The 25,155-nt window shown below is 40.7% G+C and overlaps 1 protein-coding gene across 1 annotated transcript in view; it reads right to left on the bottom strand.

The window, feature by feature from the left end:
* The window catches only part of GNPAT (glyceronephosphate O-acyltransferase), a gene marked incomplete in the record, with an annotated part of 1,227,276 nt that overhangs the window by 268,139 nt on the left and 933,982 nt on the right, over window positions 1-25,155 (bottom strand). The window contains 1 exon segment of the mRNA XM_044063684.1: window positions 3,266-3,365. Within this exon segment, the coding sequence (XP_043919619.1) occupies window positions 3,266-3,365 (100 nt within the window).

Raw genomic sequence — 25,155 nt, forward strand, 5'->3', positions numbered from 1 at the left:
ATAGTTGATGGAAGTAAAGTGATAGACTCTTTTGTTTGTCCGGGTTAAAAAGGCCATCTGGGCTGCTGTATTCAGTCTCACACCCAGAAAGCACATGTCTTGAGAGGGTACTAGACTGGACTTTATTTCGCTCACAGAATACCCTAGGCATCTTAGCACTGCTATAAGATATTCCAGATGCTGTAGAAGGTCTTTCTTTTCTTGTGCCAGAATCAGGGAGTCGGCTAAATAAGGATAGATTTGGAGTCCTTGTAGCCTGAAGTAAGCTATCACTGGAGCCAGAAACTTTGTGAATACTCTGGGCAGTAGATAAGCCAAAGGGCAATGCAGAGAACTGATAAAGAGAATTTCCAGCTCGAAACCGCAGATACTTCCTGTAACTTAGCCTGATAGGCACATGAAGGTAAGCTTCCTTGAGAACTAAAGTTACCATCCAGTGATCTTTGCCCAGCAGGTAAAAGCTGTTGTAACGCCAACATCTTGAACTTGGGAGTGTCCAGATAAGTGTTGAGGAGAGATAAATCCAAAAGCAGTCTCCACGTGTTCCCCTTTTTGGTACTAGGAACATGCGAGAATAAAATCCTAGGCCCCTTTCTGATACAGGGACTGGCTGAATGATGTCCAACACCCATCTGTCTTGAATAATTAAATCCCAATTTTCTTTGAAAAGAGACAGTCGTCCTTCAAAGGAGCTGCCAGACGAGAATCTACTGGCAGCTGAAAAGGCAGGTCATTGGGTCTGTTTACGAAAGGACTGACCCCTGCCCTCACCAGAAGTCTGAGCAGGTGAACTCCCTGTTCTAGGCCTAAAAGAACCTTGAGCCCTGCCCCTACCACGTCTAGACCTACCCCTAGACTGGGAATCATAAGCAGGATATGTCCACCCCTTAGCAGGCCAATTTCTACTAAACTTCGTGGCTGTACCTGCAAAAATCTTTAACAGTTTGCATAGACTTAGCTTTGTCCTCCATTTTCTTTAAAACTGCTTCCACAGGTGAACCAAACAACACATCAGACTGTAAAGGAGCATCCAAAATCCGTGTCTTAACATGCTCAGCCAAATTTTGATCCCTCAACCAGGCATGCCTGCGAAGAACAGAACTAGTGGCAGCCACCCTCGAGGAGGCCTGCACAGCATCAAAACCACATTGCAAAGAATGCTTGCCCACTTGTTCAGACACATAAACTAAATCCAGCAAGTCTTTACAATCAATACCTTCCGCCAAAGCATCCACCTTAGATTTCAATTGTGAAAGGAGATAATTTTGATATTTCAGCATGTGAAACTGACAATTCAACGCCTCATGGCTAGAGTGGAAGAAGTATACACTTTCTTACCCCACCTATCTAACGCCCTTGCCTCTTTGTCAGTGGGAACAGGATTTTAACCACAGAGGCCTTAACACCTTTAGGCCCCTGAGAAACAGTTTCTGGGTCCGCCCTAGGACTCTTAAACAAATACTTATGAGCTTCGGCACCCTATAGTACCTATCAGGTTTAACAGGAGCAGGAGGCAAAGAATCAGGGTTCAGGGAAGCCTCTGCAAAACATCTTCCACCACATTCAACACAGGAGGTATAGCTAAGGGCCTATGCTGGGGTAAAACAAGAATTCCCTAAGTCTCTTCCTGGAATCAGAGTAATCCTGGCCTTCCCATTTAAAGTGCTCCCTCATGGAATGCAGAGTCTCTGAAAAGAAAAATCCTCAGGAGGAGAAGCCAAGGAGTGGCATCATCCACATCAGAATCAGAATAATGAGGATACTCCAGCAAATCTTCCGCAGAAGACTCAGAAGCCCCTGAACCCTGTTCAAAACTGTCAAACTCTGGTTCCACTCTAGGCCTCTTATCAGGAGGGCCCATAGAACCTCTAATCATAGTAATCAAATCTTCTGCCATTTTAAGCATATGTTTCTTAGGTACAGAACCCGAAGGCTAGGAGAAGCCCCTACTGAAGCTGAAGTTGGCCTACCTCTAAAAGAAGTTTTGGCAACAGAAGGAGAGGCTCTAACTACTTTGGGAAGAGAGGGAAGAATAGTTACCTGAGAAGCCCCCTCAGCCTGGCCTGCCTCCTGAGAGGGTACATCCTGTAAAAGTAAAGTTTCTGCCTGAGACTCCATAGAAACTCCTGGCAAAACCTCTGGCTCCACTGAGCCATCTAAAGAACCGACGTCCGGGACTGCCGGTTCATCAACCCTAGGCTTTGCTGTTTTGTCCTTGCGCTTCTTGGGAAGCGGGCCGGAGCAGCCGGCGGCATTTTATAATTGCAACGCTTCCCAAACACTAATCTGGCACAGTCTAACCTCCTCTTAATAGTGCGTTTGTTAAACCTAGCACAAGAGCGGCAACCAACAACGTCGTGCTCAGGCCCTAAACAAGGTATACACAATGTATGGTAATCCCTATGAGGTATTTGTTTCCCACAAGAAATACAGTTATTCACTTTTTCTGACATCCGGTTAAATACTGAGGCAAGAAAAACCAAAATGTTCCCTAACGGGTACTTAGCCAACTCTGATTCGGTCTGAAACTCCGGTTTGAAATATTTCAGAACGCCAACCTGCACTCGCAAAACTGCTTCTGCATCGGACCACGCGGCAAAAAAGACTGAGGATATGACGCCGGTCATGCGCATTAGTACCCTGACGTACTGACGTCAGTCTAATGCGCCCTGACCGACGTCAGCCTTATACTCTGGTATTCGGGCCGACTGGATGCGGACTATACCCAATAGTAAGGACTGCAGCAATGGAAAACGAAGAACATCAACTTTGTACAATGCTCCATTTTGCCTGGTTACAGGAAATACCACAAATGTATGCCAATAGATGAATAACTACATATAAATAAATAAATGGATTAAAATGCAAGCTAGCAAACTACAGAGCCTAAGAATACAGTGAAAATACGGAACTTCTCCTAAGTAAACTGAACTCATAAAAAATAAAAAATCTGAGGTTGTAGAGACACACAAACAAACTCTACTGTGGATGAAACGATCAATAATAAATGCAGCAGTGTCAAAATTCTGAAGGAATCAGTACTATTTTAGAATGGTAGGACCTGACTAAAGTTCCCATTTGGTGACTGCACTACAGTAACAAAAACAAATAATGAACAACAAACAACAAGTGTAAATACTTAGATATTCAATTTAAGTGACACTGCCTAAAAAGACAGGTTTTCAAAATGCACTGAAACTGATTAGAATGTATGGACAAAGGCGGTTTAACATTAGAGCTATACAATTTATACATTCATGCTTACCTGTAAGAAGTAACTGAAAGGTAAACTGACGGACTCCAGTAATAAACTGCTTTTCAGTAAAGGGCTCACTTGCTTCCAGTGTCAGATAATTACAATATGTCTAGATGGAAAAACACAACAGCAAAATTATATACATATTAATGTTGAAGATTTCCCCCTTTGTATCATCAGTATTTATACACCTAGTTACCCCTAGATTCAACTCATAACCTAAGACAGACGTTGAAGCTTAAGAAATATTACTGTTCAAATGATAATCAAGCAATGATAAACATCTTTCGTATTGTCTGTCAAAAAGCACTGATGGTTAAAGATAATTTTGCACATCGTGGATTAAAGTGATTTGGTCATATATATTTTTTTTACCTTTGCACTACATCACATTGTGCGTGAAGTGCCGAAATTTCTGAAACATTACTGAAGGCTTTTGGCTAGTGTTTGGCAAAAAAAAAAACCTGAAAACATGAGGGCATTCAGTGTAACAAGAGCTTCAGAGAGCAGAAAAAGTAAAGTCATGGCGGAGCCAAATAACCTCCATCACAGAGAGTTTTACCTCAGACGAGGTCAAGCTAATGGGGCTACTGGATCAGAGGAGAGAGCACTTGAAGTTGCCTCTTTTTTTTCTCTTTCTTTTTTTTTTTTTTTTAAACTTTTGTTTTCCCTTTTCACCAAAATACTGACTTTGGAAGATTTTAACTGTTTAAAAAGGATCTGTAAAAACAACATATACGAGTGGCCAATTAAGTGAGATATAAAGAAATATTACAAACATTTTTATTTTCAGGTCAAGTTAGGCAGGCAGAGGAGTGATTCTGCTCTTCCTTAAAGTGACTTGTCTTATACAAGTGGAAATGTGCTCGACTCTTATCTTCCTACTTTCTTTGGCTGTGTGTGTGTGTTTTTTTTTTTTTGGGGTTTACTACCATCGAACTTTTTCAAAAATTAATACATCATAGGAGAAGGAAAACACTCCAGAAGAAAGAAACAAAACACAAACAACTTATTTTCACAAAAGAATTCTATATCACAAAAGTAAGAAGACAAAGGGTGGAAATGATTTCATCTATTTAGATTATAACAATAAGTGCAAAGTAGCAGAATGCAAACTGTTCTGAAAATAATGTGAACTAGTAACCCCCTGTAACAGATTTCTACCAGTGTTGTAAATAATGTCCTAATGCCTTTGCATTTTCTGCTTAGACTTTGTAACTCCTGAATATAAAACAACTCTGACCCAGCAAAGGCACCAGCCGTAGTCACAAATCGGACACCAAAGTGAAGCAAATACATTCTTTATTCTCTCTCTAGCGCCTCAGTGTTTCCACCTTCAAGGAATATCAAAACTTTCTGGTGCCTTTGCTGGGTCAGAGTTGTTTTATACTAAGGAGAAGGAGAGTGTTTGTATCTTTGTAACTTCTGAAGTTAACACTTTCTCATTATAACACTATTTTACACTTTCTAAGTAAAATGAATGTTGTTTTGCTGTTCCTGCTCAGGAGCATGGATCATGAAAAGGGAGTGTAGTCATCTCACCTACCAGATAATCAAACTGCAGTAGACAAACAAGCAAACATACTGATCAGGCTTGCCATTCTGACCTCACTTGTAGGAAAAATGACAGAAGTAGTGCTGAAGAAAATACATTCAGGATATCTAAAAGCCAATGCAGCGAAGGAGCCAAGGCAGCATGGATTTAAAACAGGAAGATCGTGTTAAATGGTCTAATATTTACAGTTCTCTAAAAGAACAAACAGATTATTAGATCCTAAAAGAGATTCTGCTTGTGGCTTACACAGATTTTAGCATGGCACAGGACAAGGTACTAAACAATATGCTTATGAGCGAATTAGAAAGACCTAGAGTAGAGTTGTTAGTTGGTAGCGCAAGTAAAATGCTGGCCAGGCAATAGGGCACAAAGGCTCTTAATAAAACTAATTGAAATAAAAACACAGTGACCAGTGAATTATTATGTCAGTAGGTTTAGCCATTGTTGTAATAAGCAATACAAGGATGCAGAAAAAAAGTTGCACTTCTGTGCTACTTACACAAATTTATGCTACAGGGCTAATGCATAATGTGGTATACAAAGGAAGAAAAAAACACTTGGTAAGTCTGGAAAAATGATCTACAACTGACAGCTTAACTTCACTGCAAAATAATTCATCTGGGATGTAAACATTTAAGAATAAAACAGATGTGCATATGTATAGACCTGCATGTGTGTATGTACATAGGTGAGGTCACTATTAAAAATAACAAGAGGAAAGATGCCATGAGTAAATATATCAGATGATCCATGTATAAGCAATGAACTTTACAAAACGGTAAAGAAGCCTGACCATGCTGGAAAGCAGAAAAAAGTGGTATCACTAGCAGAAAATTAGTTATGATTTTTGTACAAACAAGCAGGAAGACTCACTGGGGTGTAGCTTACACTATTTTGGCAATCTCATCTTAAAAGAATGTAGACAAGACAGTAGTATTTTAGAGGAGGGCAATAAGGTGCATATAAGGAAAGACTGTAACACCTTACCATTTATTATTCTGAAGAAAGACAGTGGAAAGCATGTGAGAGAAACACTTAAGTACTTTAAGGGTAACAATAAACTGCAAGTGATGCCTTCATAAAAAAATGAAATATATGTGAACAAAAGATCACAATCTGAAGACAGAAGATAGGTCACTCAGAGGGAATACGGTGAAGTTCTATTTCACATAGACAGTGGTGGATGATTAAGGCAATCTACCTGAATAAGTGGTACATTCAAAACAGTAAGAAATGCATGGAGGATATGCAAGGCATTCCTTACGAAGGCAGAATAAAAAGGAAACAAGCTGTTGGTGAAGTAGAATTTGCAGCTTAGTCAATAGATGGAGAAACTGTCAGACTACACTGCCCAAGCAGTTACTACCTGCCATCAAATCTGTGTTTTTATTCAAAAGGGAGATTGAGTTATTTTGCTACTACTTTCCATGGTTAATAGGAAATATACACACTCAGAACTTACTTTCCATGTTAGGGGAGGATAAAAAAGGTGTGGAATAAAGTGATTATTTGAAACGTGAAAAATCACAGAAAAATTCAAGGCAACTGTGTCATGCAGCTGATTATACGTTGCCAGTACCCACCCTTATCATATTCCCTCTCTCAAGTATGAGAAGGCCAGTCAATCCTGAGGTCACCCTTAAGACCATATTCCCTCTCTCAAGTATGAGAAGGCCAGTCAATCCTGAGGTCAGTTTAAGAGTACTCATTCATTCATCTAGGTCACATCTGTTGGAAAACAGTACATAACACTACTTCATTTGTAGGGTGTCTGTTCCAGAGGTGAGGGAGGTGCTGTGTGATAAACATCTCCCCTTCACTGTGCCTTATTTATCCGCTAGTGAAGATTTAGGCCCCTAGTTCTGGTATTAGTGGGACTATTTGATTTATGGAAATAGAACGGATCATGGAACACTAGGCCCCAGATGGCACGAAAGCAAGGCACAAATCTCCTCTTAAAAGCATATACAAAACTGACTAGAGAGACAGGTACTTCCAGTTTTTCTTTGTAGTTTTTTTTTAATTAGGCCAGTAATCATCCTAGTCAGGAATCTGTAGAATTTTTGTAATTGTTAGATATGTCCAGTCAAGTGCATCCCAAAGAGGGTACTTCATTCAATAGCTAGCTTAATTAATGATGAAAATAAGGGAACAATGAGGTCTTTTTGGTAGCTTACCATTTTTTTAGGTCTGTGATCTTATTTAGGAATTTCTGGTATGTTTCTTCTTGTTTGAAATGTCTAGTGGGGTACTAGTCGATAACTGGCTTAGCACACACACACACACACACACACACACACACACACACACACACACACACACACGTATATGTATAACATGGAGAAATGACTATTTCAGGTCTACAGTATACTATAGCAATAACTGACGACGTTGGTATGGTAAATTGAAGATTTACCCATGGTTGCTGTGGTTTAATCATGAGGGCAAAGCCCAAATGATTATATAAAGCCAACCATGGGTAAATCTTCAATTTACCACAACCATGGAGTCGGTTATTGCTATTATACAATGATATTATTTAAGAAAAAAAAATACTTACTTTTCTTAAATAATGTCTTTGCATAATGGCACCTTGCTGTCCTTCCGCAGCTGGTATATATCCTGTTGCTTTTTCTGATGTACTGAGCATGAGCATGGGACTTGTGTTCCCATGCATACCCAGTACATCAGTGCTTTGGAAAGGAAGCAACGGAGAAAAGAAGGTCTCCGTTGCTCCATTTTTGTTGTTTTTTTTTTTTTAATTAAAAAAAAAAGTTTCGGGTAATTTAGGAGTAGGAGAGAGACAGAATGGAGGAAATACAAGGAAAATCAGGTACAAGTATTTAGTTTTAAATAACATACCTGATTATCCTAGTGTTTTCTCCATGCTGTCTCTCTAATATTTCGGGAGTCCGGACTACAGATATTTTTTTATTTTATTTTTGTTTTTAAAAAAATAAAACTTACAGAAAATACCAACGGAAAAAAATCCAGGCAACTGGACCTTTTTCTTTTAGTATATTCTCGGATTTACAATAGGCATGCTGGTTGGGCTGGCCAGTCAGTGTGCTCATTTTAAAATATTAATGGCCAGTCATTTGTATAATATAGTATACTCCCTAGGCAATTACCTGTACTAAATAGAATGATTTCCTTATTGTTGTCATCAAATGATAATCTAAAGAGAAGGAATTATCAAACCATTTTGCATGGCCACTAACAGCATTTTTGTTTTAAAGTGGGGTATTGTCTATGCTGGATTGTGTGTGTGTGTGTGTGGGGGGTGTTGTGTACCAAATGTGACAATGTTGCATTTTGTTGCATTTAATTTGAGCAAGTTTTTAGTACAACAGACATTTATGAATGTAGGTTCTAGGGGGAATTCACTATGACTTCCAGAGGTAGCGGTTCAGATCCAAAAAGTAAATGATGAACAGAAGAGGTCCCATCAGTTACCTTCCTACTATTCGATGAGGCACCCTCCACTTGCACTGTGTTGGTTCTGTCTTTAAGCCAGTTTGCTGTCCATTGTACCAAACAGGGAGCTATTTTTAGGGTGTCAAGTTTACTAACTATGCTAGAATGGGGGGGGGGTCAATGCCTTAGCCATGTAAAGATGCTCCGTACGTACAGTGTGACTGCTGTTGACAACTTGTGTTAACCTCTCAGAACTGTTACCCAAATCCATTAGAAAGGTTCTACTCTTGACAAGCCAAACTGCTACAAATTCATAAATGCTGATACTATCATACTAGTTTTGAAAACATCACTGCCCACTTAAACACTATCCAAAACGATATTGCATGCACAAACGAGGTGTGCCCTTGGTGTACATAATTTTTAACACAAACAAAACTGCCCCTGGTAAAAGGGTACTGATCTCTATCCCTCCTAAGTATCAATTATGTCTTTCTTCTGACCCAGATAGCTATCTGCTGCAACTTTCCTGAATAAAACACTCCAGCTTAAGATCAGGAGAAGTCACTTGTCACTTAATTTTAGGCTATTACACAGGGGCCACATTATTTTCTCCAAGAACTTTCGTGTTCTCAAAATTGCCTGATAAGCATTCCTCCAGTATAATTTCCACAGCGATTATTCTGCTTCAATATCCTTACCCCTGAACTATTCAGTAAAAACCCGGCCTTTTCAGCTACAGGGCCCAAACTGTGGTACTCTATTCATGTACAAACAAGAGTAGGTGAAACTCTCTCTCTGCATCTTCCTTAAAGCTGCATTTCAGAATTATGTGACACAGAACAACTATCACCTCAAAAGTGCAAAGAAGGAAATATTTAGCAGTAATTCATGACTGGGTGTGGTAATGCTTGGTTTATCCATGAATGGCATAGCTTGGTCATGAGGCTAAAACCAGAGCGACCAAAAAAGAGGGTCAGCCATGGGTAAACCAAACATTATCCACATCCAGAAGTTGACTATTCCTAGCACACAATACCATTATTTAAAAGGGTAATGATTTATTTTTTTTAAACAAATGCATTGTATTACAGAACATTTTATCTCTTCCATCTCTTCGTGCCAACCTGACTGACTAGGGATGACTTCCTGAAGTACTGCACATACATATGACACGAACATGCAACCCCTGCAGAATACATGATTAGGCTAAATGAACTTTCTGACACCTTTTTGAAGGTAGTCAAGACTGCACATGCACCAGCAGATTACATCAGGACATTTGTTTCCTCTGAACATTCCTCTATCTTTCTTTTATTTCATTTATAGTGTTATGTTTCTGGATTATGCTCTTTGTCTAGAAGGGTATATTTTTATGTGATATGTTAAGTGTTTAACTTTAGTTTCTCTGCTTATCAGTATGGAAAATACAGTGGCTGCAACTTTTAATTTTTTTTTAATACCAAATGTTATTATCCAGTACAAGCAATGATAAAGCATATACTCACTTTTAAACCCATTATCAGGTCCTTCCTTTTTTAATTAAATGAGATATTACACTGTATTTATTAAATTAAACTATTGTGCTGTTTTTATGTCAAGTTAAATGTTCTAGATTAAGTGACTATAAAAAGACTGAATAACTTTGGGATTCCCCATAGCTTCAGGGGTTTGTAGTCTTTCTCTTTTTTCACATGACCTGACTTTTTTCTGAAAAGAATGTTTGATTTTCAGTGGGTACACTGATTGTTCTGTCCAGTCAGGGTACATGCTCTGAACACAAATGGCCATTCATTGTCTAATTTCTATAATACAACTACCGTTGATTTACAGCAGATGTGTATAATACAAATGTCTTTTTTACCGGCAAATCCAATCCTTATACTTGGAAAAAAGACCATAAAACTCATTTATAAATAAATCACTGGAATCATGGCAAAACACTGTCTTGCCATACATTATTCTCACTAAATGACATATCAAGTCACATTAACTTAAAAGCAAAACGCAGACTTAACAGTCATACACATCATATAGTTTTAATTTACATCTGGTCAAAGTAATGCCATCTGCATTTAATCATACTGAGCATGGACTGAACAACATATACAGTTATCTCAAGTTACAAAAATAACCATAACCATAAAAATCTTAAGAGTCATAGGAAATACAAGGATATTCGACCAGACATGCCTTGCCAATAACCACCCTCAGAATCTAGAAAGCTTTTTGGGGAGGGAAAGGGCTTTAAGTTCCAGAGTGCATTTTAGGGCATCCATCCATTTGTCTAACTCATTCAAACCTATATTGCCTTTTTTGTATACTTCCATTTCACACCCATAGCTCCTTATGATGTCCAGACCTTATTTGGGTTCAGCTTCTTTAATTAAGTCACTTACCAGCTAATAATAGCAGTATTAACAAGGGCAATGATTTATTAACAAAATTACACTATGTTTTAATCTATGATGCCTTGCATTTGAGAAATTAATCATGTTTTTTCACTTATTATTCATATCTTTCTGTTTATGATCACACTTTATAACTGAAAGATCTCCATGCTAATGAGGGGTTTGATGTGAAATGCCATGATGAGAGACAGGAAAAATCAATGCTAATATCCATTTATACCACACTATACAGGAGATTTTGATTGTTAGTAATTATTACAGTAAGCAATATTTCCGGATGGACTTAATACTTCAAAAACCACTTAAATTACAAGCTATTGCATGACATTGGGTGAAATCTTAGATGTTGCTGAAGAAAACTGTCACTGATATTTGCACTTTAAGCCATGCATTGTGACATATATTCAGTGTTATTTATATTGTGAATTATACAATTAAGCATTTGTTTTCATATTTATGCAACTATTTCAATAAAAATGCACTCAGAGGGGAATTTCTTGTTATGTGTATGCTTACGTCTGGTAAGAAAAGTCTTCTAAAAATACACATCTATACCTTCTAAGATATGACAATTTGTTTTTGAAAGTACAACAAAAACTACAATTCAAGGTTTGTGTGCATTATAATATCTATAAAAAGACCGTGAATGACTATTACCACCACAGAGAATACTTCTTACTGATATGATTTCTATTTGTACAATTTTAACAGCATTTATCGTTCACAAAATATTTATATTTGTTTATCTCATGCTTTTTAAGTCGATTTTTCAGAAAATGCTCTGGAATGCGAGGATATGTGTAGGCTGCAAGAGGAGTAACATTCTAAACCAAAAGAGCTAAGCTATGTATGAAGGCAGACATGGACTCGCATTACTTGACATGCAAGGGGGAGTTCTACTCCAAAGCAATGGTAAGTGCTGGGTAATAAACTTCTCTCTCCAATTAATTTTATTACCTAATGTAATTTGAGCTATCTTGATCTAGTACTGTAAAAACTACAAGACAGACCCAGCAAAGCTAGAGTCCTCACTATGTAAGACCTTAAATCTCCTGTAATGGAGGCCCATGGGATACAAGCAAATGACCCCTTAAGGACATACCAGTGTTTTGGCTACATGGCTTTGAATGCCTATGACTTTTCACTTTTTGCTTAAAATCTTTACTGGTTGAATTCAGGCCAATAGCACCAACCACCTTAGCTGCATACATGTCTCACCCTTTTTCTGAGCTCCTCTGTACAGCATAAGTGGACTGTATGGCCTTACTTTAGAAACACAGAGCTTAAAAACAAACCGTATGTCATAAGTTCGGGAGTGTATTAGGCTAACTGCCACTAGGGCCCTTATAAGTCTAACCACACAACCCAAATGTAACCCACAAATCTGATTTATATATGGGGTGATTTACTGACTGCTGCTGTCCATCAGAAACATAAGCACCAGACCGGGGTTGAATTTCCGATTACCAATCTACTGGTCCAAGTTGTGCTTAAAAGGGGATAGAGAGGAACTCTGCTTCAGATGGATGGGAAGCCTGTTCCAGAGAATGGGAAGTCTCTGAGAAACACATCTGTCTCTCCAATGTGTCCTACTTATGTCACAAGCAAAATTTAGATTTTTTTTAATCTAGTAGTTTTGATGTTTTTGTTTTGTGGATGTTCCAAATGTTCATCAAAACAGGGTCCAGGGATGCTTTAAATGCCAGGCAAAGATCACCTTTCAGACGTCTGTAAGATACCAAATAAAGAGACAGGGCTTTGAGGAGATCAGCATAGGACATTTTGTTTACTCCTTTTTGTAAGGAACCTTTGTAGATGTTCAGCTGTTGCATGTGTCTGGTCAGGTGCAAACTTAAAGGGGGCATTATACTCTATGATAGGTCTGATGATGTCTAAGTACAGTGGTATGATGACTTCTCTGGAACTAAATGCCAAGTCCTTGCTTTTAAGTTAAGCAACATAGAAGGATTTTCTTGTTACCTTGGACACATACTGATCAAAGGCTAGGTTACTATACATGGGTTTTCAGGTCCCTGACTACTGAATCAACTTTTAGGACTGTTTATTGATGACATAGTTAACTGGGTTGGTTAATATCGCTGCATTATGTTATGTCCATATCATTACGATAACTACAACTGCAGCCACCTATTACGGACATCAGACTTGTTTTTAAGTTCTGTACTTCTAACAATCCATTTATGCTGTACTGACAAGCTTAGAAAAATGGTGAAACATGGCATGTCTACATCTAGTGGGGTTTGGCTCTATTAGGCTGAATGCAACAGTAAAGACAAAAGTAAAAATTGAAAAATTACTGGTATTCAGAAGCCATGTTGCTAAAAAATACAGTTGTGTACACTTACCGTAAATGTAGATGTTTGAGTGTATTCACTGTTGCAATCCCTGACTACTGGGATTTCCTGCCGTGAAAGCCCTCTGCCAGCCTGACTACCAGATAAATTTCTTTCTGGCTCCCAGGCTTCTTGATGCCCTGACTGATATCAGCATGTTTTGGTATACAGGTAGCCAGCCTGTGTCATGATACCAGTGTTTTCTTGCCCTCAACTAGGAGGAGTCCTAAGCAGATAGGAGGCATCCAAAGGAGAACCTGACATAGGAAGGGAGCAAAGGAGGGGTGCCTTGGCTGAGTAGCAAAACAGAATCAACCTACATAGTAGGATAAGGGGGCTGTGGTGGGAGGGAAAGAAGACTCCAACAGTGAATACACTCAAACATCTACATTTATAGTTAAGTATACACAAAGTACAGTTGTGTACACTTACCATAAATGTAGATGTTCGAGTGTATTCACTGTTGCAGTCATTACATTTGGGTAATCTGCTGGCAGGTTTCCCTCAGTTGGCCTGATTAACAAAGTCTTGGGTCCTGCGTTGGTTGCTGTCCCTTCTTCCATAATGTCAGGAGTATAAAACATGCAGCCGACACCATTACATCAGTTTTTCTTGCCCCAGATGTCAGGTGCCCCCCAAATGGGGAGCCAAATATGTAAGTAATTAAAAACACAAAAATATACCTCCAAACAAAAGCAAATACACCAAAAAGGCTTTTAAGCATAGTAAAGGAAAGTAGAAGTATACTAAGATTAAAACAGTGGGTTGGAGGGGGGTAACCAGGACTGCAACAGTGAATACACTCGAACATCTACATTTATGGTAAGTGTACACAACTGTATTATGTTCTTCGTGTTTCACTGTTGCAGTCATTACATTTGGGTAAACCCCCAAAGCTATAATTGGGAGGATGGATTTATACAGCATTAGGACTAGCTATAAGGCCCTGCAGGGCAGCAGTGGCAAAGCTATCTCTGGAATTAAAGAAGAAAGGTAAATGGTAATGTTTGGTGAACGTATGAACTGAGCTCCAGGTAGCAGCTTCTAGAATATCTCTGGTAGGAACACCTCTGAGAAAGGCTGTAGAAGTAGATGCAGCCCTGGTGGAATGAGATCTGATCCCCTGGGGGATAGTTTTACCATGGTGCATATAGCAGAAATGAATACAACGGCTTATCCATTTGGAAATAGTCTGCTTTGAAATAGCCTTTCCCTCTCTGCCCCTGCAGCAAATGCCACCAGCAGTTGATCAGATTTTCTTACAGATTTTGTCCTGTTTAAGTAAAATCTAAGTTGTCTGTGTACATCCAATGAATGTAGAATCTGCTCCCCCTTGTTCTGTGGATTAGGAAAGAAAGTTGGCAAATGAATAGTCTGATTAAGAGCCACACTGGATACCACCTTAGGCATGAAAGATGGATTGGTCCTGAGAGACACCCTGTCTGCATGAAAAATAATGAAAGGCTCCACTGCCATAACAGCCTGTAATTCGGAAATCCTTCTAGCTGAAGTGACTGCTAAAAAGAAAGCTGTATTCCAGGAGAGAAATTTTAAGTCTGCAGTAGCAGCTGGCTCGAAAGAAGGGAGAGTGAGTTTTTCCAATACAAAATTGAGGTCCCAGGCAGGGGTTGGAGCTCTCCTGGGTGTCTTAAGTTTTTTGCCCCTCTGAGATACTGCTTTAGCAGAGGATGAGAGAAGAGTGGAGGTTCTGTGTTGTAATGAGCTGAAATGGCTGAGGCATGGATTTTTATGGAAGAAAAGGACAGGACCTTGTGAATCATCTCAGTTAAGTATTGTAAAATCTGAGGAATATTGGGCACTGTCGTGCTTATCCCTTGCGACTGATTCCAGGCACAGAATCTTTTCCATTTGTCAGCATAAGATTTTCTAGTACTAGGCCTTCTTGCCACCAAAATTACATCCATCACAGGTTTGCTGAGGGATGCTAATGGTGATTTTAGGTGATTAGCCACGCTGCAAGATTCAAAGTTTGGAGATGAGTGTGCAGAATTTGGTTGTTCTGCTGAGACAGTAAGTAAGGTGTCTGAGGCAGGTGCCACGGTGGAAGATGTGACACATTGCGCAGGAGTGGGTACTAGTGTTAGCGAGGCCAGTCTGGAGCAATCAAAATCATTTTTGGTTTGTCATGTGTGACTTTTAGTAGAACTTTGGAGAGCGGAGGCAGAGGTGGAAAGGCATAGACTGAGGTTTTTCCAGCTGAATGATAGAGCATCCACTGTCCAGGCTTTTTTGTGATGAGTCCTTGTGCAGAATTTGTCCAACTGATAGTTCTGGGGTGAGGCAAAAAGATCTATGTCTGGACTCCCCCATTTGCGTATCAACATGTTGAAAATCCATTGTTCCAGTTTCTATTCGTGTGAGTCCATGAGATTCCTGCTTAGTGCGTCTGCCAGAGTATTCAGCTTTCCTGGCAGGAATTGAGCTTGTAGTTGTATTTGATAGGTCAAGGCCATGCTCCACAATGCCATGGCTAGTCTGCAAAGAGGGTAGGAATGTGTACCCCCCTGCTTGTTTATGTACCACATAACTGTGGTCTTTATCATTAACTGTCCTGGATGAAGGTAGTCCTTGAAGGCTGTCAGAGCATTCTGTACAGCTAGCATTTCTTTTTGATTGATATGAAGGTGCATTTGATTTGGGCTCCATTTGCCCTGAATGCACTTCCCCGCCAGATGAGCACCCCAAGCATAGTCTGATGCGTCTGTAGTCAGGGTTTGGGTGGCAGGGGGTGGAGAGAATGGTAGCCCCTTGTTTTGGTGGCAGGCCTCTGCCCACCATAGGAACTCTAGTTGCAGGCAAGGTATGATAGGAATCATTGTTTCCAGGCTGTGACAATGTTGACTGCATAAACTCTTTAAGTACCACTGAAGTTTCCTCATATGCAGTCTTGCATATGGAATTAGAAGAATGCAGGAGGCCATGAACCCCAAGGCTTGCAGAATTTGTCTTGCAGATAGCAGGGTTTTTGTGGCCACTTGTTTGAAGTAAGTTACCAAATGAATTTGCTTTTCTGGCATAAGGTAAGCCATCTGGAGAGTTGTATTCAAGCTTGCACCCAGGAATGTAATTTTTTGAGAGGGTACCAGTTGTGATTTCTTTTCGTTTACGATGTACCCTAGACAAGTTAGAACCCTTTTTACAAACGCCAGATGTTTTTGAAGAAATTCCCTGTTAACTGTCTGAATTAGACAATCGTCTAGATATGGATATATTTGAATATTTCTTTGCCTGCAAAATGCAATTACTGGAGCCAGGCACTTTGTGAAGACCCTGGGCACAGTAGATAAGCCAAAGGGCAGTGCAGTGAACTGGTAATGTAAATAGCCTGCTTTGAAGCGGAGGTATCTTCTGCAAGATTATAATTGGGATATGCAGGTAAGCCTCCTTTAAGTCTAGACTTACCAACCAGGCATCTTTGCCTAGCATAGGAAATAACTGCTGAAAAGTCAGCATCTTGAATTTTGGAATGTCCAGAAATGTGTTTAGAGTAGGTAAGTCCAGAATTGGACGCAATGATTTGTCTTTTTTGAGTACCAGGAAAAGTCTTGAATAAAAACCTTGTCCCTTTTCCTCTTCTGGGACTGGCTGAATAGCTCCCATGTTCATGAGAGACAGTACTTGTTTCTGGGCCTCTACCCACTGATTTGGGGGCAGGTCTGGCCATCCGTTTGGGATTGGCAACGTGTGGAAATGCAATCTGTATCCCTGGGATACTATATTTAAAACCCATTTGCCCGGGGTTATAAGTTGCCATTTTTTTGCATGAAGTTCCAGTTTTTCCCCCAAAGGGGTGGCTAAAAGGTAAGTGCTTGGTAAGTGTAGAGGGAAGTTATTGAGACTGTTTGCCATAGGGAGGTGCCTTGTTGTTTCCAGATTTGGAGGAGGAGGCACCCCATTGCTTTGTTCTAAAAGTCCCTTGTGGCTGAAACCTGGAGCCTTTGGAATGTCTGGGTTTGACTTGAGTGGCTCTCGAAGGAACTGGAAAGGACCAGTTGCACTTGTAAGAAGTCTTTCACAGTTTGCATTGATTTAGCTTTATCTTCCATCTTTTTTAAAACTTCTTCAGCCTTATTACCAAAGAGACGGTCCTGTTGTAAAGGAGCATCCAACAATTTTGCTTTAACATGATCAGGCAGAGTTTGCTCTTTGAGCCAAGCATGCCTTCTTAGCACAGACCAAGTTACAGCAGCCATGCAGGAGACCTCCAAAGAATCAAAGCCACATTGCAAAGTATGTTTTCCAACTTGTTCAGCTGAATGCAATAAATCCTGTAAACCACTATTTTCCACACAGTCAGAAATTAACATCATTTTCTGTTTAAACAGTCCCATGATATGCTGCTGATATTTAAGCATATGAAATTGATGGTTTAAAGCCCTGATTGCCAAGGTTGCAGAAGTGTAAACCTTCTTATCCCATCTATCCAGCGCCCTGGAATCTTTATCAGAAGGGGTAGGATTTTTAGCAGTAGAGGATTTAATGCCCTTGGGACCCTGAGAAATGGTTTCCCGATCTGCAATAGGATTTTTGAAAAGGAATTTGTGGGAGTCAGGAACCCTATAGTATCTGTCTGGCTTACAAGAAGCTGGAGGCAGAGTCAGGAACCATACTAGATTCTGAAAAAACATCATCAACAATGTCTAGAACAGGAGGTATAGCCAAAGGCCTATGCTGAGGAAGAAGAAGAAAATCCCCAAGTCTCTTTTTAGATTCAGAGAAATCCTGACTTTCCCAGTGGAAATGTTCCCGTAAGGTATGTAAAGTTTCCCCAAAAGAAAAATCCTCAGTGGGAGAAGCAGAAGGAATGGAATCTTCTGCATCAGAGTCCTCATAAGTAGGTATAGACAAATCTTGTTCATTAGAAGAGTCAGAAGAAATAGAATCCTGTTCAGAAGACTCATAATCAATGTCTTGCCTAGGCCTCTTAGAAGGGAGGGGTTGGCTACCCCTGATCAGAGTAATTAAATCTTCAGCCATTTTGATCATTTGTTTTTTTTAGGCATAGGGGCCTGCACATGTGGCCCAGGAGTTGGTTTTTTAGACTTAGACTTAGATTTTGGCCTTAGTTTTGAAGATGGCGTCGGTCTAATATACAAATCTGTAGGCCTGAAAACACCCTCAGAAGCCGGTGCCTGCACAGCGGCTCTGGACACATCTAAGGTAAAGACATCTGCGGGTCCCATAACTGAAGCATCTCGTGGCATTCCGGACTCTGAATGGGTCTCACTAGAGGCCTGCAAAACAGAAGTAGTGGGTATCAGGGGCTGCGAAAGCGCCTCACTGAGTACCGACGAACTGGTGACTGGCTTAGGAGAAGTGTCGTCGTCAGTTTTGGATTTCGACGGCCTGTCTCTGTCTTTTTCTTTGTGTTTTTTAGGTATTCCGGAAGTCGGACTGCTAACCGGCGACATTTCTGGATAATTAAAACATGAGCCAAAATATTTAGAATCAAAAATATACCGACGTTTAATAGTGCGTTGATTAAATTTAGCACAAAAACCGACAGCGAGGTAAGTTGTGGTCAGTGCCTAGGCAAGGAATACAGTACAAATGAAAATCTTTATGAGGTATTTGCTTTCCACAAGTAATACAATTATTAACTTTTACTGACATCGGTAAGGAGCAAGAAAAAGTTTCCCCAATGGGGTACTTAGCTTTTTAGTTGAAGACTTCAGTTCTGAAACTCGAAAACGAAAATTTCAGGAGTCGGCCGACCGGCACTTGCAAACTGCTTCTGCTTCGGGCACCACGCGGCAAGAAAGACTGATGTAATGGCATCAGCTGCATGTTTTATACCCCTGACGACCTGACGTCATGGAAGAAGGGACAGCAACTGATGCAGGACCCAAGACTTTGTTAATCAGGCCGACTGAGGGCAACCTGCCAGCAGATTACCCAAATGTAATGACTTCAACAGTGAAACACGAAGAACATCTGTACTATGTTCTTCGTGTTTCACTGTTGCAGTGCTGACCATTGGGAAGACTCCCAAAGCTGAAAGCAGGGAGGAAGGTGCCTAAGGGGAAGAGAGGATGCCCTGCAGGGCAGCAGTGGCAAAGCTTGCTCTACACTTGGAAAAGGATGCCAGGTGGTGGTGCTTGGTGACGGTATGCACTGAAGACCAGGTGGCAGCCTCCAAGATGTCCTTGGTGGGAACACCCTTTAGAAAGGCAATGGAGCTAGCAGTTGCCCTGGTGGAATGATGTTTTATCCCTACTGGTGGCACTTTGCCATGTGAGCTATAACAAAAGAAAATGCAGTGGGAAATCCATTTGGAAATAGTTTGCTTAGAGGCAGGCTTGCCTTCTTTTTCAGAGGCAAAGGTAATGAAAAGCTGAGCACTCTTTCTTAAAAGCTTTTGTCTTGTCCACATAGAAATGTAGCCATCTGTGCACATCCAAGGAATTCAGAATTCTCTCCCCTTTGAATCAGGCCATCCAGCTCCCTAACTTCTTCCCATACACAAATCAAAGAGGTGTCAGTGACCACTTTAGGCATAAAGGACGGACTGGTTCTGAGATGGACCCTATCCCTGTGGAAAACAAAGAAAGGTTCAAGTAAAGGTTCCACTGTCATAAGGGCCTGCAACTCAGAAACCCGCCTGGCTGAGGTGATAGCAGAAGAACTGTTTTCCATGTCAGGAATTTTAGGTCCGCAGAAGCTGCTGGCTCAAAGGGGGGAAAGGTCAGTTTCTCTAGCACAAAAGTAAGGTCCCAAGGAGGAGTAAGTTTCCTTCTGGGTGGTCTAATGTAGATTACTCTCCTAAGAATTGCTTTAATAGTGGATGGGAGAAAAGGGGAGGGTGCGATGGCACATACGCAGAGATGGCAGAAGCATGGAATTTAATGGAATAATGAGAGAGTCCCTGATTCAGCAAGCCAGTCAGGTATTCCAGGATGCTGGAAACATGTGCTGATTTGGGATCTAAGTGGTGATCTTTGCACCAAACAGAAAATCTGTTTCACTTAGCTGAGTAGGATTTCCTGGTGCTACGTCTTCTAGATTCTTTGAAGATGTCTACCTGTTATTAGGCCATCACCACTGTGGTTTGTTGGGGGATCATTCACGCTGCAAGGTTGAGGGTCTGCAGACTGGGGTGCACAATGTTTCCCTCCTTCTGGGTGAGGAGATCTATTCTCTGATGGAGTCGTCATGGGCTCTGGTTGGTGAGTTTGAGTGGGAGGGGGTACCAATGCTATCTGGGCCAGTCCAGAGCTATAAGAATTAGTCTTGGGCCCTCTTCTCTTATTTTTCGCAGAACCTAAGGAAGAAGGGGTGTGGGGGAAATGCATAAATGAAAAGCTTTGTTCAAGGGAAGGAGAAGGCATCTCCTGTTTGCTCCTGGTACAGAATTTTTGCAGGTGTGCATTCTCTTTGGATGCACAGAGGTCCACCTCTGAAATTACTCATGTTTGGGTTATGGTCTGGAAGATTTTTGGGTGCAGATGCCACTCATGAGGGTCTATCAAATTTCTGCTGAAACTGTCTGCCATAACTCCTGGAAGGTATTGTGCTATCAGGTGCAAGCTCATAGACTGAGCTGTTTCCCAGATTTGCATAGCTAGACAGCACAGGGGGTAAGAATTTGTCCCTCCCTGTCTGTCTTCCACATAACTGTGGTATTGACTGTCTTGATTAACAGGACACCTGGGGTCCATTTTTCCTTGAAGGCTAATAGGCCCTTTAAAACTGCCATGAGTTCCTACAGGTTGATGTGTCTGTCCTTGGATCCAGAATTCCATTTCCCCTGGGTTTGGAGGTTCTGGAAGTGAGCCCCCCCCCCCATGTTGCCTCCACAGCATCTGCGGATAAGGTTTGAGCCTGAGAGTAGACTTTGAAGGGGAGGCTTTGATTCTGGGAGCAAGCTTGCACCCACCATGTGAACTCTGTTTTGAGGCAGGGGATAAGGGGGATCTTGGTCTCTGGAAACTGTGAGCTCTGGCACTAGACATTCTTCAGGTATCACTGGAGCTTCCTCATGTGTAGTCTGTCAAGGGGATACATGAGGCCATGTATTTCAGGGCATGAAGAAATTCCCTTGCTGAGATGTAACTTCTCAATTGGATTATGTGGAAGAAATTTGTCAAGGAGACTTCTTCGAGAGGGAGGAAAGCCTTTTGGAGAGAAGAGTCCAGAAAAGCCCCCACCCCCTGGAAGACAATCTTTTTTTGATTGGTAAAGTGTGGGATTTCTGTAGTTCACTGTGAACCCCAGTGAGGAAAGGAGGTCCTGGGTAAATTTGAGGTCTTTGAGGAGCTTGGCCTGATCAGTGGCCTGTATGAGGCAGTTGTCCAGGTAAGGGTAGATCTGCATCCCCCTAGTCCTGCTGAAGGCTACTGCTGGTGCTAGGCACTTTGTGAACACTCATGCTGCTGTAGATAAGCCAAAGGGCAGTGCAGAAAATTGATAAGTGACTGGATCCTGCCCTGAAGAGAAGAAATCTTCGGTGTAACTCCTGAATAGGGATGTGCAGAGAAGCATCTTTTAGGTCTAGAGAGACCATGAAGACATGGGAACATATCATGGGAAGCAGTTTTTGGCACCAAGAGGAATTGATTGATTTTGGACAGATCCAAAATGGGGCACCAAGAGCTTTCCTTTCTGGGGACCAGGAAGAGCCTGGAATAGAATCCTTTACACTGCTGGGCAGTGGGAGCTAGTTTTACCGCTCCCTGCATAAACAGTATTTGGATTTGGACCAAGGCCTCTGTTTTTTTGATTTGGGGGGACATCTGGATAACCTGAATATTTTAAATGCTCTTTAAAAGTGAGTCTGTAGCCATATACAATAATGTCTAGAACCCATCTGTCTGAGGTGATGAGGGTCCTGTATGTCTGAAAAGAGACAGCCCTCCTCCTAGCTTTGGGGAGTGAGGTAGGGGAGGGGTGTGTTAGAGAAAAATGCATCTCTCATGATTATGCTACACAAAATGCATATTAACTTACAATTCCTTCACAAATACGTTTAATGAATTATTTAATATTTGTTCATGTTAAAAATGAAACGCAATATAGTTGCACAGTTATGCAAGCCACAATTACTTATTGTAGTTCTGAGTGTTTCACAACTGCATTCTAATATCAAGCTGCAGGTTTATTAACAGATGACTGAATGTAAAAGTGCTGAAGGGGTTAAGGGATGTTACAAAGACTGGTTTCTGAAAGCAAGAAAGAACACACTGTATATGTAAGCTCTGACCTTCCCAGGCTGGGATGGGTAGTTACAAGGAATGTTGGGGAGTTAGAATGTTCTGGTACTAAAATGTACAAGGTCAGGAAACAAGACTAATTAACAAGCCAATTCCCCTGTGTTTTTCTAAAACATTACTGGTACTAAAAACATGACTGTTCACATGCAGCATTAAGCGAGAAGCACGAGGGTCTGCTGAAATCCTATTTGACCACATCAGTATTCTGCATGCATGATATTGATAAGAGATTAAATAAAGAGCATGTATTTTTGCTGCTTGGTGAGACTGGCTTTAAATTGTGTTGATAGTCTCCAAGCCCTGACGTATGTGGATTTAAATAAAAAGAAAATGTTTTGCACATCCTGAAGAGTTTTTTTTGACTCAAGACTAAAAGTTAATTAATGCTATTTATGTATATTTAAAAACTACTACACTTTAACAGGCGGATGAGTCACTGTTGCTCTCTGGATATGGCTTGGGATCTAGAACTCCCTTGCCTAGGTGCCTCTGAGGCCCACTGTCTGCCCCTTTGTAACTGTTGCCTCTGTCTGAGTGGCCTATCCGTTTGAGGTTTCCTCTGCCTACACCTAGGCTGGATGGGAAAGGACCAGTGTTTCGCTGGAAAATTTCTGCTGAACCTGGGTGGTTGCACCTGGAGAAAATCTTTCACTGTCTATATTGACCTAGCCTTATCCTCCATCTTTTTAAGGACTTCTTCTGACTAGGGCCCAAATAGAACCTCTTTGTCAAGGGGGGCATCCAACAGGCTAGACTTGACATGTTCCGGAAGAGTTTGTTGTCAGAGCCAAGCATGTCTTCTAATAACAGATCCAATAGTACCTGTTCAGCATGATGCTTCCATGGCATCACAGCCACAATGGAGGGAATGTTTAGCTACTTGAGCACTGAAATGACTCCACAGAGGCCTGAGTTCCCAGGTCAGAAAAAGAAGGGGGCTGTGAAAGCGCCTCACCTAGTTCAACAGTCACAAGCCTGGAGGGAGAAGCAGGTAGCAATTGATTGTCATCCGATGACCTAAACTTTCTTTTCTTTCTTTCACTTAGGTAGACTGGATTCGGTACAACTGATGGACACCATGCAGGGTGAGCGAGAAGACTGTTGGCTAAGGAATTTAGTGAGAAATTCTGCCCTATGCCTAATTGTTCTATTACTGAAATGCACACAAAAGCGGACAAAACAACGACACTGTGATCTGGGCCTAGACAAATAACAAAAAAGGAATGAAATTCTCTATGTGGGATCTGCTTTCCACAATGGAGACAATTGTTTACTTTATCTGACATGAGCAAAGGAAAGAAAGAGTTCCCGAATGGAGTACTTATCTTGTCTGATGACACTTCTCTCTAGTGCAAACCATCTGATGCACTTGAATGCAGCTTGTGGCTCCACAGCAAGAAAGGACTGGTATAATAACGCAGGCTGGCTACCTTTATATCCGAATGTACTGACATCGGTCAGGGTGTCTGCCAGCCTGTGAACTGGAATGAAATTTCTCTGGTAGTTGAGCTGGCAGAGGGGTTTCACGGCAGGAAATTCCAACAGTCAGGACTGCAACAGGGAAGCACGAAGAATATCAACAGTATGTCCTTAATGCACTACTTGCATCTATACAGTTTAAGGAACTTCACAATGAAATCTCTAGCTTTGCTGGGTCTTTCTTGCAGTTTTTACTTTATGGGTTGTCTTTGTGACCTTTTTACCCCTTGGTTTGGTTGTTCAAGTGTTGACCAAGCCATTTGATACATCAAGAAAGAGGAGATCTCTGACAATAGGGCCCTTCAAGGCATGGAAAGATAGAGTCAGATTCCCTTTGAGGTACAAGGAGTACAGGGCTAGAGACTGCAGTCTTTTCTGACAATTAAGATCATGGTGTCCTGCAAGTCTTCTTGTTAGGAACCTCTATGTTTTTCAGTCTTTTGATGCGTCTAGTGAGATACATGCAAAAGGGTGCATTATTTTCTATAATGGGTCCAACTAGAGAAGAGTACAGGTGAAGAGTAACTTCCTTGGTTTTAGAGATTTTCTTTGTGGCTAATTGTGAGATATAGAAGGATTTTCTGACTACTGTTGCTACATGGCGATTGAAGGAGAGGCAGCAATCAACCAAGGTGTCCAAGTTCAAGATCACAAACTCAGTGGAGAGTGGTGTGTCAATGATATAGTAGGTAGTAGGAATTTGTTGATTTGTGAAGGAGACAGTACGCTACGACTCAGGAACATATCCTGTGGCAAGGTTTAGGCTGAACAACCTAAGGAGGGGGATCAGCAAGAGTCTGCTTAACACTATTTATTAGACAACACAATATACTATTGGGTCTCACTGGCAAGGTGTTTTTGGACTTAGGGTGCTTTAAGGACCATACGTTCAGAGTACTTCAACTGAGAAAGCTAAGGCAGTGGCACGTGGAGTTTTACAATTATCTGCAGAATGATGACATGACACTGTGTAACATCTCCTTCCTTCACATTTAACTTGATAACACAGATAAAGACTCTTTGTGTGTGTTTGGGGGGGGGGGGGGGGGCAAAGTAATGAAACAACAGCAATAAGTGTAGCAATAATATGGCCAAACTAAAAAAAAAAAAAAAACATGCAGGACTGTGAAGGATGGCAATTTTAGTTCAATGTACTTTTATATATTGCACTGTAGCAAGATGTTAACTTTTTTTTTTTTTTTAAGAAGTAAGACAGTCAGTGTTTTTTCTACAACCTGGTATATTAACATATCGATGAAAAAAAAAAAAAAAAATATATATATATATATATATATATATATATAAAACACACACATATACATATATATATATATATATGTATATATATATATATATATATATATATATATATATATATATATATGTGTATATATATATATATATATATATATATATACACACACACACACACACAGACACACACATGTATACA

The sequence above is a fragment of the Protopterus annectens genome, chromosome 1.part0 (genome assembly GCF_019279795.1).
Source record: "Protopterus annectens isolate FY-2018-M chromosome 1.part0, PAN1.0, whole genome shotgun sequence".
Taxonomy (NCBI): domain Eukaryota; kingdom Metazoa; phylum Chordata; order Ceratodontiformes; family Protopteridae; genus Protopterus; species Protopterus annectens.